Below are 18858 nucleotides of genomic sequence, written 5' to 3' on the forward strand. Positions count from 1 at the left end.
TACTAAATCCAATCTACTGTTGTTTTGAAAAATAAGTATGTACACTACCCGTGTTCTCACCTTTTCAAGACTAAAAAAATATCGTACTAAAATCCACAGCAAAAATTATCAAAACTGAGGGCGGCAACGTTTATCATTTCGCTCCAATATTTCTCTGAGACTTTATCACAATCTACCGGAATAATATTTGCAAGACTTACACTTTGAAAACAGTTGGAAACTCTTTATTTCGTACTGTTAGTACATTGATGTAAAAAAAAAAATCTTTAGTTTTACGTCCCACGGTTATGCCTGTTAGGCTAAAGGAGACGGTGATGATGAGAAATGAATGAAATGGTGGAATGAAGAAAGTGGGGAGAAACGGGGGAACCCCCGAGAAAACCCACGAGCACGGTGTTTGTCCACTACAAAGTCCACACGGCGCGAGCTGGGATCGAACCAGGGCCCCCAAGCACAGGAGGGGAACGCTCTACCACTGAGCCACCGCGCCCCCTTGATGTAAAATGAAATGAAATGAAATCTTTCAGTTTAACGTCCCACTATTCTGCCTTTTAGCTAAGGGAGACGATTATTAAGGCAAATGAATGATGATGGAATAATTGGTGGTATGACAAAGTAGAAGGAAACGGGAGTACCCCGAGAAAAACTCACGGACACGATGATGTCTACCACAAGTTTACTTAGCTGGGAATTGAACCAGGGACCCCACACACCAGAGATAGATATACAAATGGAGTTATCGACTCTAGAAAATATGACTTCCGTGAGCGATGTATATCAATACTTTGTAGTTACCAATTCCCCTCAATTCTTCCCGTCAAATACGAGGAATTAATCCGTACTAGTTGTTTTCTCTAAGCCTTCGACTTGTGTGCAAATTGCTTGCACGCTAGCAACATATCTTGGCGTCAGGTAGGAGGCCACGCAACTAGCGACAACTATTAGCCTGACTGTGAACTATTACGAGCGTGACTGATAGACTGAGAGGTCTTGCTTTCATAGTAAGGATTACTTCTTAAATACAAATTTAAACGCATTACGTATATAACGTTATTTCTCGGGACTAAAATAATCTTTGGTTAGAATCGGGAACGGAAAATCGGGCCTACCAAGGTATACTGTACTCTCATTTAACAGAATGGCAGACAATGTTAACCCAAAAGCAATTATGAATCATGCTTCAAGTACATATGTGTCAAGCGCTGCTGTATTTTTTTCTTTTTATTAATCATTTGCATCTATAAGCCGATCTCTTAATTTTGATGGATTCTGGAAAAGATAGGTTTTAAACACACGAGATTGTGGCACTAATTTAAACCAACAGTTAAAATTTTTACATTACCAATATAGGTATTTCTATTTCGATGAACCCTCTAAATCTGAAAAGTCTCCTCCTCACATTTACATTTTAGCCCTAACTCTGCAAATATGCCCAATATGCTACATGTTCATAGGATCTTTTTTTGCTTATTTTGGTGTCACGAATCACCTCCCAAAGTGTGTTACATTAATTAATTACACCCCGTAAGGAATTAAGAAGTCTCAATTTTATTTAGAGGATGACATTCCTGATATAATTTAATTTCCATTAATGTTAAATCTTCTTTTCAATTCTCTTCATATATACGTTCGGAGTCGTGACATTGCAGCATTGATATGGCATTCCACCCCTACCTGAATATAAAGAAGGTCTATGCAAAATGGGTTTTTCATTCTCTTACTCATGAACAAAAGGTGAGGAGGAAGGATTGTGCGTCCAAATTGCCGAGTATCTTTCCAGATCCATTACAACTAACAAACATTATGGTTGCTAGATGTCTGGTTTGGACAAGTACAATTAATGTCCTCCTTTGTAAGTTAGCCGGACGTCTTTTATCCTTTGATAGCTTAAAACTAATTCTTGTTAAAAGCTGAAAATCTTAACATGGATGAGCTCAATGAAAAATGTTTAGTTGAGAAAATAGATGTGTCCATAAACTAACCAAAATTGTACAAAATCGGCAAACACCTTTAACTATGTTAACTGTACCTTTGTCTAAGCTCTCTATCAGTGCCTGTTTAAACCGGTTTGATGAAGTTTGTATATGCGTAAGGCTGCGACAAATGCATGTAGCTGTACGAAACAGGCGCACTGAAGCAAAACAACCTAACAACAAAGTTTTGTTACATATTGGTTAAATCTTTTACCGAAACGTTGCAGATTGTGAGGACACTATTGGTAATGCAGTATTATGAAGAACCCAGGTATGTCAATGGTACAACTGTTTCAACTATAGACGCAAAAATATTAAGGATGATCCAAGGTTAGAATTCTCTTGCACGTAAAGTTCTTTTCAGTGTTATCATACTACGGTAACATTTTTACAGGAATTAGCTACTTTTGTAAAAGTTCGGTTAGTTTATGGGCGTGCCTTGTAGTCATCTAATAAACGGTAGCAAGTTAAGCCAGACGCAAAGTGTAGGCTCATTCTTAAGGAATATTCTCAAAAATTATGTTAAGAGCAGGAGAGATGTTTCAAATTAACTAAAAATTAATTACTTACCAATATATGCTTCCGTGGGAAAACTAAATACTCTTCAAACGTATCGGAACAACAAGCTAGTTCCGTCTTCAGTGGTAAGGTAACACGGATAAAAATGGATGCAAGAAATATGTATGGGAAAAGGAACATATACCACCAAATAAATATTGGTAGGGTAACAAGCATAAAAATGGATGCGAGAAATATGGTATGGGAAAAGGAATACATACTACATAATGGATACATATTTATTTGGTTATATGTATTCCTTTTTTTCATACACATTTCTCTCATCTCTTTTTATCTGTGTTACCACTAAAGATGGAACTAGCCTTTTGTTCCGATTCGTTTGGCGCGTATAGTTTTCCTACGGAAGGATATATTGGTAAGTAACCAATTTTTTTGTTAATGTTTTCTAAACTTGAACACTTACAAATAATAGCCTTTTACATTTTTTCCATATCCAATTGCAATGTTGAACGTGATTTTTTTAAAAATGAAATCTCTGTGGACAAATACTGCAAAAAATGAAAATGAAATCTTTCAGTTTATCATCCCATGATTATGCCTTTTAGGCTAAGGCAATGATTAAGGCAAGTGAATGATGATGGAAGAACTGGTGGAATGAGAATGTGAAAGGAAACGGAAGTACCCGAGAAAACCCACGGATACAATGTTGTCCACCATACTTAGCAGCCGGTGACCGAACCATGGACTCCATAGATCTCAAGCACCAGAGGTAAAATACTAGAAATAGACTCAATGTTTACACAATGCAAGCAGAACTTTTAAATTTGTAAAAGAGCGATGGTGATGATGACAGTGAAATGGAACATGTTTATGTGCTATTATAATGTATAGCAAATATTTAAGTGAGAAGGCTCTAACCGAAGTAGTTCTTCATTTGGAGGGTCACAAGTGTCTACAAACTTTTTTATTTAAAAATGTTCTCTACATAATGAAATAGCGTTACTGTAAATGAACTTAAATACAAGCGATCATGAAACATTTTTGTAATGAAAACGCAAGGTGTCCTCCTTTTTGTCTTTAGAAATCTGGCAATTCTAACAGAGATACGTAAGGGAAGTTCCTCTAAGAGCGCGCGGCCTCTAAGAGTACTATCAACAATTTGCCAGATCTGGCAACGCTGTACGTTGTTTGTTTGTATTCCTGCAGAAGCGTCGTTGTATGAAAGGTGGTTGTACGTAAGTTGTCTGCTGCCAGCATCTGTGCCCTACGTTTTATTGGTAAATAAATATTTTTGATACTTCCAGTGTAATAATTGAGTTCCCACTAATTAGTGTGTGTAGTTGAATACAGATATATTCTGTTTCTGAACTTAGTATCAAATATTAGGTGTCACAATCAAGTTTGGGCATAAGACAGATAATACCATCATATCTGGAAATTACTGCACACTTGCGATAGATTTGTAAAATGAGTGTGATTCCTCTAAGAGTACGCATTTTCTTTCCTTCAAGAGTACGCGCGCACTCTTGGGGACCGGCGATGCCGTACTTTTGGAGGACTGTGTAGACAATTGAATTTGACTATCAGAGATCACCTTGTCAGATTCTTTTCCAATTCTGACACTGCGGGATTACTTTGAGGCAAAATGAATAGGTTTCTCTAATATAAACAATAGCAGTGTGCATCACTGTTGATTCGCATAGCCCGAGAAAGTAGGTAGGCCTAGGTATGATGTGAATCCCAGGCGATTTACATGGCTCACTGAAGTAATACTAATGTGAAATCACCAATGATTTACATTATAGCAATGTGTAATTACGCTATTCCTGAAGTGAATAAAGTAGGATAAAATCTCAGAAAAGTGGGTATGATTACTTTCAGGATCAGAAAGTGGCAAATTTGAACCTACTGCATGCGAACTAACCTCGGAAAAGAGTCAACTAACATACTGCAATGATTTTTTAATGGTTTTTGTTTAGCTACAGTTCCTTTTTTAAAATTTTTTTCCAGAAACTGTCCCAACGTCCGTGCGACGGATAAAGCCAATATTCAGCCCTCTGCAAGAATAAGAATTGGTTTAGTACGTAAGGGACCTTGATTCTATGCTTTACGGTATCACATGCCAACAATTGATGGATCTTGCGTTCGACTATGCAGAGAGAAATCAGATCAACACAACTTCAAGAGAGAGAAGAAAGCCGGAAAGAATTGGATATATTTAGTTTGCAAAAGGAATAAGAACATTGCGCTCACCGGAGAAATGCAGCCTTGGAAAAATAATTGGCTTCAACAAAACTCAATACACGATATTCTTCACAAACTTTCAGGCAGTGTTACAAGACAAACAATTTCTCTCTCATAGAATGTTTAATATGGATGAAAATGGAATTTTAACTCTCCCAAATAAAATTCCAATAGTACTTTCGGCAATTGGTAAAAGGCATGTGGGTAAAGTTGCCTACTTAGAGGAGACAGACGATTACTGTTCTCTGTTACATGTCTCCAACTGGAGTTTACGTGTCTCCAGCCGTCATATTTCTCAGAAATAGAATGAAAATAGTGTTGTATGAAGATGGGTCTGAAGGAACTTTACCTCTGGTCTCAGATTTTGGATACATAACCAGCGAACGTTTTTCGGATTGGTTGAAACATTTCTCTCACCTCGTGAAGCCAACTCAGAATGATAAAGTGTTGCTCGTTCTTGATAACCACACCACACACTGCACTTTGGAAGCAGTGCTGTATTGTAGGGATAATTACATTACCTTTCTTTCTCTTCCTCCGCATGCAAGCCACATGCTGCAGCCCCTTGACAAGGGGTTTGGGCCTCTGAAGACTGCCTTTGCAGCTGAATGTGACAAATGGATGGTCAATAACCATTGATCACCCCTGGGAAGAATAACACAAAGGGACATTTCCGGCATCACCCACATTGCATACGAAGGGATTGCAACAATTGAGAAAGCTAGGAGTTCGTGTAAGCTACAGGGATTCACTCTTTCAATCCTGACGTCTTGAGCGAAGTAGACTTCCAACTTTCGGCACTGATCGATCAACAACTGTGCTCTGCTGACAGCGAAGAGAATGGTGCAACAACATCAGATGTTCCAAATGAACCAATAGCAGTACATTGTCAGCATGTCTGCCTCTTCCTAAACACTCAGGTGTACAGAGCAGGGAAGAGGTTCGACATTATGACGTTTCCACCGTTTAAAACAAACTTGAAGCATCCACAGAAGCAACGTTTAGGAGCAGTGTCATGCCTGCAGGAAGTGGTGGCATGAGGCCTGTTCAAATTATGAGGGCCTCGGGGTTTTTAAGAGTGACAGCTGCTAATGATCATTTAATGTTAGCTTTTAGATGCATAATTTTATTGTAATGTTCTATTTGTTTTATTTGCGCATATAAGTTTCTGTTTAGTTTAAAAGCAGTGTCAATTATACTTTGGTATAATTTGGCAGTTTTCAATTTTATTTTGTAATTGTAATTGTAATTGCAGTTTTCAATTTTATTTTGTAATCTAGGCCTAGGTTAATTGTAGGCTATATTTTGATATCCCTCATTATCAAGAATTTGAATACTTTTGATGTTACACTTATATTTGTAACATAATTTATATCAGTTTCTCGCAAAACCAAAAAAAACTTTGTACCTCTTTTCGTATTTCTGTCATAATTTTCTTTGAATTGTGTAATATCATCTTCGTTTGCTGCCTTGTAATAGTATTATTCTCACATAGCAAATGCGTACTCTTGGAGGACACATTGCGTACTCTTAGAGGCATAGTCCTTCAAGAGTGCGCAAATGCATTGTTTTATAACAATGCGTCTATTGTTGTAACTATTGCGTCACTGTCTTTATATTTGCCTCCAATTTTGACCTTAAGGAATGAATAAAGATTTGTGATAGAAATTATCACTCTGGGTGATTTCCCTTTTCTTCGTTACGTGTTTAAAGACTAAGTGCGTACTCTTTGGGGAACTTCCCTTACAGGAGATAAGAAGTTGGTTTTACTATCATATCACCCGAAACAAAATCCAGAGCTGCATGTGGCTGACTGAAAATGATTCAAAACCGGACGATCTTCGACAAGATTTCCTATCCTAAAAAAGACTTTTTACATTTTTCTTCGACTACAAAGGACTGCTAGTAGCTGACTGTATGCCGAAAGACATGACCATGATTGAAATCTATTATTGTACTTTTGCGTTAAGAGTCTGAAACATCCAAAGACATGAACCTCGAGAGTACTTTCTGCTTTTGCACGACAATGCATTTGAACACAAACATTTTCAACTGTACAGAAAGTGAATGAAAAAAATATAAATAATAAATAAATAAATTATAAAAAAATATACTGCTACTGCTACTACTACTACTACTACTACTACTACTACTACTACTACTACTACTACTACTACTACTACTAATAATAATAATAATAATAATAATAATAATAATAATAATAATAATAATAATAATAATAATAATACAAATGAATGTTCTTGAACGTCTATCCTACAGTTCCAACCTTATACCACGTGACTTCGGGTTGTTTTCTGAAGTAAAGTCTATCGTCACTGGAGAGGATTTTAAGAGTGTGTCAGAACTTGTTCAAACCATAAATTCAGTTCTGCTGACAATACCTCAGTCTCAGAACTGTGGTGTCTTTGGTAAATTGTTGCAGCGTCTCCGAAGATGTGTGGAGTATGATAGAAAATAATATAAAAAGAGTGAAAAAACGAAAAGGAATTGATATAATAATAATAATAATAATAATAATAATAATAATAATAATAATAATAATAAAGTTATTTCCTAAATTTATCAAATAATGGAAATTATTTTGTGTGACTGTAAATATTTGAGTACAGTTCATTATGTAGATCGTATTTACTTAGACACACTTCTAGACATAACCGGCATCTATGGCTTTAAACCTGTCATGTATGAAGTATGACGTCTCTCGGCGAGCACACTACTCAGGAAAGGAGGAAGATAGCGGCCTGGGTCCCGTATGATGGGTACCATCTTGGCATTTACCTGGTGTGAATAAGGTAAACCCAGAATGAGGAAAACTAAGGATGGCTAGCCTGAAAAAGCTGTTACACCTTTTCGACCAGGTATTCCACTGGGAATTGAACCCGGTTATGTAGATTTTGAAAGAACATTTTAGTTGCTACGCGCTATGATCCTACTTCGTTGTCATGCTTCCATTTGTCTGTCTGTTTATTGAAGTTCAGCGTCCCTTTGCATTATTATTATTATTATTATTATTATTATTATTATTATTATTATTATTATTATTATTATTATTATTATTATTTATTTTGCGTTCAAGAGACCACAGTATTGTACATTTGTACATGCTATATAGAACATGTCAAATTCTATTATTGTCTATATAATAAACTACTACTATAGTTCCTTATACATTACATTAGTCTTACAACATGATACATATATATACATAGAAATACCATACCTTATCTATTCATCTACCTAGTTTTATTCATAGTGCGAGAATCTATAGTTTTTTCTTTACATTATGCTATGTTCATTAGATATTTGATTATAATAGACTACTCATGTAATAATAAAATAAAATAAATACCTTACTATTGATTCATATAACTACAAGTTTCTAGCTTGAGCATGTTCATAAAATTCTGAGACAGTGTAAAAGCAGTGATCTTGTAGGTACTTTGTTAGTCTTTGTTTAAAAAGGTAATCAGATTCTGAGTTTCTTATGTTGATGGGTAAGCTGTTATAAATTTGTATTCCTGTATATTTTGGACCTTTTTGGTAAAGTGCTGTATTATGAATGGGAATTGCAAAATCGATTTTCTTATAAAGATTGCCGTTCGTAATATATAAAGGCAAGGCAAGGCAAGGCATTACCGAAGCTACATAAAATGTGGACCAACGGTTTAAGGTGGAACACGAACAACAATAATACCTTTATATTTCAGTATTCTACCACCGGAAATCGAAGCCAGGAGGACTATTTGTTTGTGAACATAAGATTGTGTTATGTTGTCACATCGCTTTAGGAAACCCATTTTCTGCCGAAATTAGGACAGCTGCAAATAGTAAAATAGTATGTTTAAAGCATAAGTATGTGTAGTTTACTGCAAATAGTCTTTAAAACTTCCCATGGAACTGCGTGGCATTCTAAATATGTCACAAACACGTACGTATTTATCTGTTCATAAGTGTTAAGATATTATCAATAAGTACTCTCACAGCAGTATTGTTTATTATAAAGGGTTAGTCGTAAGTCTTACAATATTCTAGTGCACAACATAACTGCATTTATTAGAATACAATGAAAGCAGAATAATATTCAAAGCACAGCCCCCTGTGCTGAACTGTCTGCAGCCACCTTCCTTCCAGTTCCTCGATTCCACATCAATACCACGTCTTGCCCCTAGAGGCAAAGAAATCAGCTATTGCTGTTTCCACCTTCTGTTGGTTGATGAGGCATAGAGATTTCAAGAAGTGCGCCATGAACCGAAACAAGTAGTAATCCGGAGGGCCCAGGTCAGGAATGTGTGCCGGCTGTGGCATCAGTTTAATGCCATTAAGTTTCTGCATCTTTTTTGTTGTTTTTTTGAGCCAAATGTGAATTAGCTGTATCACAGTGAACTGAAAGCGCGTTCTGCTGGAATAATGCAGGATATTTTTGGCGTATAATAAAGTAAATGAAGCTGTTTCGAACCATACATCCGCTCCAATTGTACGGAATAAATCTGTATTAATGGTACGACCATTAGCCACGAACTCGAAGTTACTTTACCCTGCTTCCGTAATTTCACCCCACGCAGAGCATGACTGTTTGAAACGGACCTGTTTGACGACCGGTTCTGGAAGTTGCCCTTGCTCAACCGCTGCTTTTGCACATTCGGATTTCAAAGAAAGAAATAAATTTTCATCGCAAGTATCAATTCATTTCAGAAAATGCACATCATGATTTTGCAGCAGTTATCGTCACTCTCTCCTCTCGGCCTGGGCTGAGATGGCACAATCCTGCATTCTCTAGTGATTTTCCCTTGTTCGCGAACGCAACGTATTACAATGAACTTGGACTTGACAATCGTCGTGTGCTGGTGGATGGATTTTTCTCAATGGAGTGTCGTAGAATCTGTTACCCTGAGGCGGGCGGATCTTGGCTGATCAACATTTTTACAACCTGCACGAAATAACTGAAATCAACAAGTGCTGTTCTGTGGTTCACTGCACCTTCCCCTTTTACATAACAAATGTTTAGAGTTGCTGCCGCAGCCTTATGTCCAACTTCGATACGTATTGTTAAGCCCTCCTCGTCACTTGCCACTAAAAACTGGCTGATGACACTGACAGAGATGGTGTTAAATAGTTTACTTGCCACACTATTTCTTGGGTCAGTTTGACATTGTACGAACAGTCGATCAGCATTAGTGGTGGGCACAAAAATAGGTTTTTAGAAAAACCGAAACCAGTTTTGAAAATTTTCAAAAAACGAGTTTTCACCAAAGTTATTTGTTTTCTTCAAAACCGTTTTTTTTTTTACCGAAACCGGTTTACGGCATTGTAACATGCGTCGAGAACACATATGAAAGAAGCTCAAAAACATGTGTAAATTTTCATAAAAAAGGAAGTGCAAACCGAAATCGATATGCTTCAAAACAAAACTGCTTTTGTAAACGGATCCGGTTTTCAGAGAATTACGAAACTCTACTCTGGTGAGAAACAGAATCGTGTTTTGAAAAAAAAAAAAAAAAAAAAAAAAAAAATCGGTTTCGGTGAAAAACCGAACCAGTTTTTGGAGAAAACCAAAATTTCGATTTTTCTAGAAATCGGTTTCCGGTTTTTATAAAAAAATCTGTTTTGCCCATCCCTAGTATACACGCGCCTGCCACCGACGAACTATGATCTGTACCGCTTTGCAGAACTCCCAGAATGACATTAAGGCAGCTTCAAAAGAGGTCTGTGGAAAGTTTTATAATGACAGGATTATGGTGTTGCCGGGAAAATGGCAGAAGATTATCGAACACAATGGTGCATATGTGGTTTCATAATGATATTTTCACATCACAATAAATGTATTCTTAATTTTGACCTCCAATGGTTCAGTGCTTTTTAGAAAAACTCTAGCAAAGTGAAAAATCTAAAAGGATTTCTGTCAAACTGCTCATGTATACAAGCTAAGCATACTGGTACACTCGACAGTTTAATATAGCAACACAGAAAATTAGTTTAAAAATACCTCTCTTATAGATCCCAAGGCCGCAATTTCTTTCCTTTCAATCTATCCAATACATCATCACAGCCACCTGACACACAAAATTTAATTACACCAAACACAAAATAAATTCGATCCTCGAAAACCAGATGTTTATTTATCGACAACATCTGTTTTTGGACACCTTTTATAGACAAATGAACAGCAAGGATCAACACCAACATGGAAAAATGAAAGCTTTCAGTTTAACGCCCAGGGAGACGGATGATTAAGGCAAGTGAATCATGAAGGAAGAATTAATGGAATGAGAATGTGGAAGGAAACGGGAGCTTCCAAAGAAAACCCACGCAAACGATGTTGTCCGCCAGAAACCTACTTGTATGAGGATCAAAGCACGAACCCCACGCACCAGAGGCAAGCGCTCTACCACTGAGCCACCGTCCCCCCCCCCCCCACACACACACATACACCAAAATGGAATGCATTAAATATATAAGCAAGCCACGCTAATCAGTAACTGGCTCCTTAATAATTATAAAATTGTCATAGCTCCCATATATTAACATACTTCATATTGAGTTGTACAGCTTGAAGATAACTTAATTAATGATAATACTAATTTTGGATTATAAGTACGTTCTTATAAATTGTTTAAAATCAAGATCGGGTCAACTTATACATGGTGTTTCAAAACAACACCGACAACGTTTGGGAGGTGATTCCTGACACCAAGATACGACAAAAAGTATAGACCAACCTGGGTGCACAAATGCTTCCTTTCGGCGTTATAGGCTGCTGAAAACATGAAAAATGAACTTTAAAGATCCATATTTCCAAAACTATGGAACCTATCGTAGTCAGGTCAAGACTTCACTTGAGAACTATTATGTGTCTTACCAAAAAATCCATGTTTCAGAATCCTGTTGTATTCACGCGACAATTTTTATAGGAGTTTCGCTACGGGCATATAATTTGAAGTACACACCAACTACTCCTATAAAAATTGTTGCGGAAGTACAGCAAGATTCTGAAACTTTGATATTTGGATAGGGCACATATTAGTTCCTCAGTGAAGTCTTAACCCGACTACGGTAGGTCCCATAGGTTTGGAGCTATGGACCTTTAAAGTTCATTTTTTCACGTTTTCGGCAGCCTGTAACTCCGAAAGGAAGCATTTGTGCACTCAGGTTGGTCTATACTTTCTGTCTTCTTTTGGTGTCAGGAATCACCTCCCAAACGTTGTCGGTGTTGTTTTAAAACACCCTGTATATGAATATTAAGGTATAATAAAATTGCAATTTACGATCTTTTTACGCGTATTTGTTTTTAGTAGATATTTCGGGATCACAAACTTCTGTTCCCACTAAAGCAGAAGATGTAACCAAGTTGCTGTGTAGAATCATATTCCTATTTTCTTCTAATTCAAACGATTCAATCTTGTGCCTGTCACAGTTATAAAAGTACAAACCAGTCCTATTTCTGGCCTGTACCTGCAAAATTTTAATAAAATTAGATTAACGTAATAAACTGGAAGAATGGGGCCTTAAGGTGAACTGAGGAAAAAGTAAGATAATGGCCATAAGCACGAAGCAGGAAAAAATAGAATAGATAGAAATAAATAAGAGGTGAAAAATTAAAAGTAGTGAATGAGTATGACCACCTGAGAAGTAATAGAGAGAGATTGAAGAATTAAGAAATAAATTGGAAGGATACAGCAGAATCAGAGACTGTACTAACCGTAAGGGACACGATACGGAAAAAGGAGATACCGAAACAAGCAAGAAGGTTGTGTATTCAAATATGTATATGTTAATCCTTATACGCGAATCAGAGATCTAAACAAAGATGGGAAGGCCTTATTTTTATTTATACATATTTCTGAGCATTTCCGGCAATTATGGCCTTAAATCCGTCACGTACAAGGAAGACGTCCTTCGGTGAGCACCAGGGAAAGGGAAAAGAAGCATGCGGTTTGGGACTTGTATGTTTGGCACCATCCCGGCATTTGCTTGGTGTGGATGAGAAAAACTCGGGAAAAACCTTACTCAGAATGGCTGGCCCGAAAAAGCTGTTACACATTTTCGACTGAGTGTCTGCAGTGAGAATCGAACTAAGGACCGCTCGCACCAAAGACGAGATTAGTAACGACTACGCCGTGCAGGGTCACACAACGAGATGAAAAGGAAAGCAGAGTACATAGAGCAGGGAAAGCAAGAAGGGATAGGATAAGAAACGATAAAATAAAGAAGGTGGGGCTGGAACGGATTTCGAGAAGGAAAATTATGATTCGGTGAAATAAAGAGAATGGAAGAGCAAAGCATAGAAAGGAAAGAGATAGAAACCAAAGAAAATGGTAGAAGATCAAGAGGATAGTCACGGAAAAGAAAGTTGCAGAAAGTGAAGAAAGACGTAGGAAAAAAGAACCGAATTGTGGAGGAAGAGTTTATGGAGAAAATGTGGCGAGAAACAGTGAGATAGAAAGCTCTGACACAACGTCTCACCCAGATGGCAGTCGGAAAAGTGACAGAAGGGAGAAGAAAGTGAACTGGAGCACTTCATAAAAAATGGGATTATGTTATAAATTTTGTAAAAAGAATATAATATTTGCTAAATACACATTTTTGGGTTTAGGTTCGACTGCAATACTTATTATTCTACAGAACTTTTGCATATTTACTTTGGGCCATAAGGAATATATTTTAACATATTTGGTTACCACAGGAGTAGGATTTACCAACTCGATTATAACTTTTTCACATAGAAAGAACTACAGACACAGGAATTGGCAACTTTGAAATACAAGGAAAAATCGAGATGACTTTGCTCATTTTTTTAAGCGTCTAATTAATTTTAATGCAAAACCGAGCCATACGAATAATGCGGTGGGGTTTTCTTGAAACGGCTATAGTGTAACTTCTGATTTCTTGTAGACATTAATATTGATGGTGGCGGTGTACCAGATTCAATGTCACAACAACTAGTGTTTCTTTCAGACATTTAATTACATTTAACCACTAAATTACACGTTCTAGAACTCCGAAATTAGGACTGCAACATCAACTTTGCATTTTTCGAGCATGAGTCTAATAATTTGAACACGTCTGTATGTATATTTTTTTAAAAAATCTTTTATTTAATTTAGTCTAGAAAATTATGATTATTTTGTCTCTTTGGGAATCTCCAACTTTATATATATATTGAAGAAAGAAAAGTTTAAAGAAGGAAATTTTTCACTCTCCTACGAGTATCTGTCGGATTTTCACTCCTTTTACGGGCAGTCCTACCTCTCACATAAATGTCGAGAACGCTTTAACCACTACGTGGCAACCATATGAGAGCTCTTTGGTTTCACTTTAACCCTTTCAGTGGGTTTCGTGATTTATAAAGATATTTATGAAAATCTTTTAATTTTACAACTATTGAGTCATTTTCGAATTTTCCGTAATTACAACATTGAGTTACAATCCTAAGTTATTTTTCAATACTTACGAAAGGCAAATTCATCAAAAACTTCTCGAACACTGTCATTCACGAACAGTTTCTTATTCTCACCACAGCCTAATTGTTTTGGATACTCCTTCTGAACCTGCAAAGAATACACAAAAAATAATTCATCCTACGAAAGTAATTTTATTGTACCTTTATATACTTGAACTCTGGATGTGAAATACAGAAAATAATAACTAAGGCATATATACCCTAAAGACCAAACGAGATGAGTAATTAATATTAAGCACGACAGTAAACTTCTTATCTGAAGAAAATTTAATGTTATATGGAGTATTCACGAAGTACGAAAAATAAATTACCTACAGTGATTGTACACTTCGAATCAAAAGAATTGCGACAGCAAACGCCGTGCAGTTAAGCCACCCAGCTTACATTTTATCCCATAATCGTGTCTAGTAAAGGTACCTCCTCTCCCCCCTCCCTTCATCTCTCCCATACTAAAATCAGCAAACAACATGAGCACAATTATAATTCAAAATATACATGTAGAAGTATCGATAACATGAAAGAATAAAAGCGAGACGAAACAAGATTCATAAGTTGATGGAGGGAGGAACTTAAACACACACACACAATGAACAATTGAAACCGATGGATGTCTGTTAGACAGAGATAAAGGAGAGAGAGAGAAAGAGAAAATTGGAGTGAAGAAAAAGAAGAAAAGGGAACAGAGATAAAAATATGGAATTTTTTAAACTTATTTAAAAAAAAAAAAAAACATTATAAATTTTCGTTTCTAGAAATCCACCAGCAATATAGAAGTAATGTTTGGATTTTATATTTTTTTCAGGACAATTCGAATATATACAGGATGATTGAAAATTTTATTAAGTCACTTTCAAAATGAATACCAAACTTGGTGGTCAAATTAAATACTCAACATCCTGTAAATTCTAGAAATCTGAGACATTTAGAATAGTGACAAAAGTTTAACACATGCTTTGTTTGTGTGTGGTTCGGTTGCAAATTTGGTAGTGTTCATCGAATGTGCTAATCCGAAATACCTTATAATAAACCCAGTAGGTAGCGTAGGTCGTACCTTCCATCTCAGATTATTAATGCAAAGTAAACAAACAAACAAAAAGACTGCTACTTTATTACTAAATTTATATAAGAAAGGTCCAATATTCGAAGTTCAAACTATATCATAATAAAAAGTTACAAATGTTCAAAACGAAATTTGGATGTTCTTTATAGACTTAGCAGACTTCGCATGTTTCATATTTCGAACATGAATAAAATACATTGAATTATAGGATCGACATGAATTTTGAGTCAAACTAATATAAATAAAATGTTTTCAGAAATAAAAAATGGGACATTTTCTAATCATCTCTGAAGATTTATCTATTCTGAACATCCACTTGCGATTTCACCTATTGCGTATATAACGTTTTAATTCGAACCGATAGAATGAACACACCATAGCCGAAACGGTCATCATGTCAGTCGCGTGATGTGGGTTCGGTTATTGAACCGCCAGTAAGTCAAAGATATGAACCTGTACTGACCCGGTGGTTCGATTTTCACTCGGAAACTGAGGACAAGAAACGATATTTTACATAGTTCCTTTCGTTTAAACTGTATTTCTTTTAGAGGTGGCTAAGACTGAAGACGTTATTCCGAGAGCAGGAAAAATTCGAAGCCGAAATTCCCAGTTAATTAGATTTTTCACACCGGGTCGATCCGATCATTCGAGTCAAGTTTTTGGACCGGAATGTTTCTGTTTTGGTTAAGGGTAGTCAGGCCACCAAAACTGGCTGGCTCGATTTTAAGTCTGGAACACGCACAAAGAGAGAGAGAGATAGGCGAGAGATGTGTGAGTGTGAGAGAAGCAATAAATAAGAGACGGAGATAAAGACGAATAGAGAGAGAAGAGAAAGACGAGTATAAATATAAAAATTACATATCATTACACTGTTTGATACATAACGAACACACTGCTTACTCGGATTCTCTTCAGTGATGCCTGTAAGTTCTTCAACCGAAGATAAATCTGTTTGCAGCCATTATTTTATGTGAAAAAGATACTACCTGGTCGGGAATTGAACAGAGATTTTCCATTTGCAAGTCCTGTACGATACCGATACTTCACAGATTACTCTACACGAAATTTGTTTAACCAATTATATAGTGTTTCATTCTAATGCCAATAACATGAAAAGTGGCTCTTCAGATTAATGAAGTGTTTCGATCTGTCCTGATAATTCTCATAGATGTTATTTGCCCTCTCCAAATCCACATTCGTAAATCGTCTCTATCGTGGTACAGGTGTTTGCCTCCACGTTCTTAAGGATTGCTCGTTTTGTGTGAGAATTCACCCTTCGATTCTTCACGATTGCTTTGTAACAAAAAATTGACTTAAACATGATTTGAACCTATATTGACTAGCTGTATTACTCATGAAGTTCAGCACATTACCCCTACACTATTTTGCCATCTAAAACCATAAGCCAAATATTAATAAGTTCAGCCTTGATCTGGAACGAACCGGCTTCTTCCTGTAAGGCTGTTTACACCAAAGTGCACGCCGAAATTCATTTATTTAATGACCTGGAAACAAATTAGTGCCACTAATAAACTAAACAGCATACAATCCAGAAAAAATTACAGAAAAAGTCACATATCATACAGAAAATAATAATAATTATATATATATATATATATATTCACCTTCACTGTATAGTTGTCACTTAAATCAACAGGAATGTCAATATGCTCCTATACTTGCGACGCCATGCACAGATACGTTACACGGTGTCAATCTCGCGAACGATTCTTTGGAGATTAGACTCTTGACCCATTATCTCTTCCGTTTTTAGAAAAGCCTTGCACATGATGTTTATCCACCAAGAAGTCCATACGGCATGAGGAGGGGTCGTTCTTACGGATTCATAAAATTTGAGAGCAGTATTACACATGCTATTGTCTAAGCTTGTGTGCAGCGTTACACAAAATATTTACTTACATCATGGTGCGCGTGGACATGGTTTACTACTTTAGCCAAAATAGTAAATCCTTGTTGTTAGGAATAGTGATGTCAACCGGCTCGGCTCGGCTCAGGTGAGCCATCGGCTCGGTTCGGCTCAGCGCAGGTAAACCATTAGCTCGAGGCGGCTCGCTTCCGCTCAGCTCAGGTGAGCCATCGGCTCGAGCCGGTTCGGTTGGGGTGAGCCATCGGCTCGACTCGGCTCAACTGAGCCGAGTGCTCGAGTCGGCTCAGATGGGTGAACTATTGGCTCGGCTCGGCCGTGACTGGGCCGCGAACCGAGCCGCTCGAACTGTCGACTACACTAGATGAAAGTTGCTAACTACGTGCTACGAAATGTTGAAACAAAAGCCCAATTTTCGAACTTGGATTACGTGAAGACAAACAAAATGTTTTATATTTGAGTTTGTAGTAACTGATTTGTTAATCAATCTCTTAAATCAGTGGGCACTAGTTTGATCTCTGTTGTAAATATCATTCAAGAGACTAATGAAATAATTTTATTTATTTATTTATTTGCCTGTTTTGCATACAAATGAGAGTATTCTCGAGTACGCATACAGTTGTCAAAATTACAAAATAATTACATATATGCTATAAAAAAAACTTACAGATAGAGTAATACATACATAACTATGACTTTTATAAGCTTACACATTCATAATATAATTAACAAAAAAAAAAAAAAAATCATTTATACATTGTCTTCAAAAAACTCATTCACCGAATAGTAACATTTATCTACTAAGAACTCGTGAAGATCAGATTTAAACATAGAATATGGTTTGTTTTGTTTTAGAAAGTCAGGTAACTTATTGAAAATTTTTGTACAGTTAATATATACGCTTTTTTGAAGGAAAAAAAAAAAAGAGAGAGAGAGAGAGAAATTTTGGGGGATAACATGCAAATTATTAACGAATCGAGTATTGGATTTATACTGTTTTCAATAAATAAGTGTTTGTTACTTACGGTAAACAAGATAATTTTATATAGATACACACAAGGTAATAGTAATATTTTTTGTCCTCGAAAGATGGGCTTGCAAGAAGACTTTGGTGACAATCCAAACACAACCCTTAGTGCTTTCTTTTGTAAGCGAAACGTGCTAATACATTCAGTAGAATAACCCTATGTAAAAGTTCGAGTACGCCTACAACTATTATTGTTAAGGTCGTAGTAACAGCATCGATGTAGTTTTTTTAAAGGCATCCTTTGTGTTTATCTAGACTTGTTTTATTACTTCCATCTGTTTATCAATAACTGAACAAATATTTCTAAGCGAACTTGTATTTTTCTTTGTTGTTAGTCAGGATGATATTGCGCCCAATCGGCTCGGCTTAGGTGAGCCATCGGCTCGAGCCGGCTCGGTTGGGGTGAGCCATCGGGTCGGTTCGGTGAGCTGTTGGCTCTGCTCGGCTCGGTGGTGACTGAGCTGTGAGCCGAGCCGCTCGAGCCATTGACAACACTAGTTAGGAACCCAGTTATATGTTCTAGTTTTTCGTAGCAATTATTATTGATAATGTTCAGTACCCATCATAATTTTGTCTATCCGTATAGCTTTTATTTTTTTTCTTCATTTTAAAAATATATCCGAATAATTGCCACCATAATTCCACTTATTTTGAACGTAAATGCAATTTGCA

At 36.6% G+C, this 18858-nt stretch overlaps 1 protein-coding gene across 8 annotated transcripts in view; it reads right to left on the minus strand.

Moving 5' to 3' along the window:
* LOC145675464 (uncharacterized) overlaps window positions 1–18858 on the minus strand; it is a 209781-nt gene that overhangs the window by 89180 nt on the left and 101743 nt on the right. For all 8 annotated transcript variants that reach the window (XM_081745895.1, XM_081745901.1, XM_081745899.1 and 5 more), the window contains one exon: window positions 14206–14302. In XM_081745895.1, coding sequence (XP_081602021.1) covers window positions 14206–14302 — 97 coding nt within the window. The remainder of the gene's footprint in view (window positions 1–14205; window positions 14303–18858) is intronic.

This window comes from Thermobia domestica, chromosome 18 (genome assembly GCF_964235325.1).
Source record: "Thermobia domestica chromosome 18, izTheDome1.hap1.1, whole genome shotgun sequence".
NCBI lineage: Eukaryota > Metazoa > Arthropoda > Insecta > Zygentoma > Lepismatidae > Thermobia > Thermobia domestica.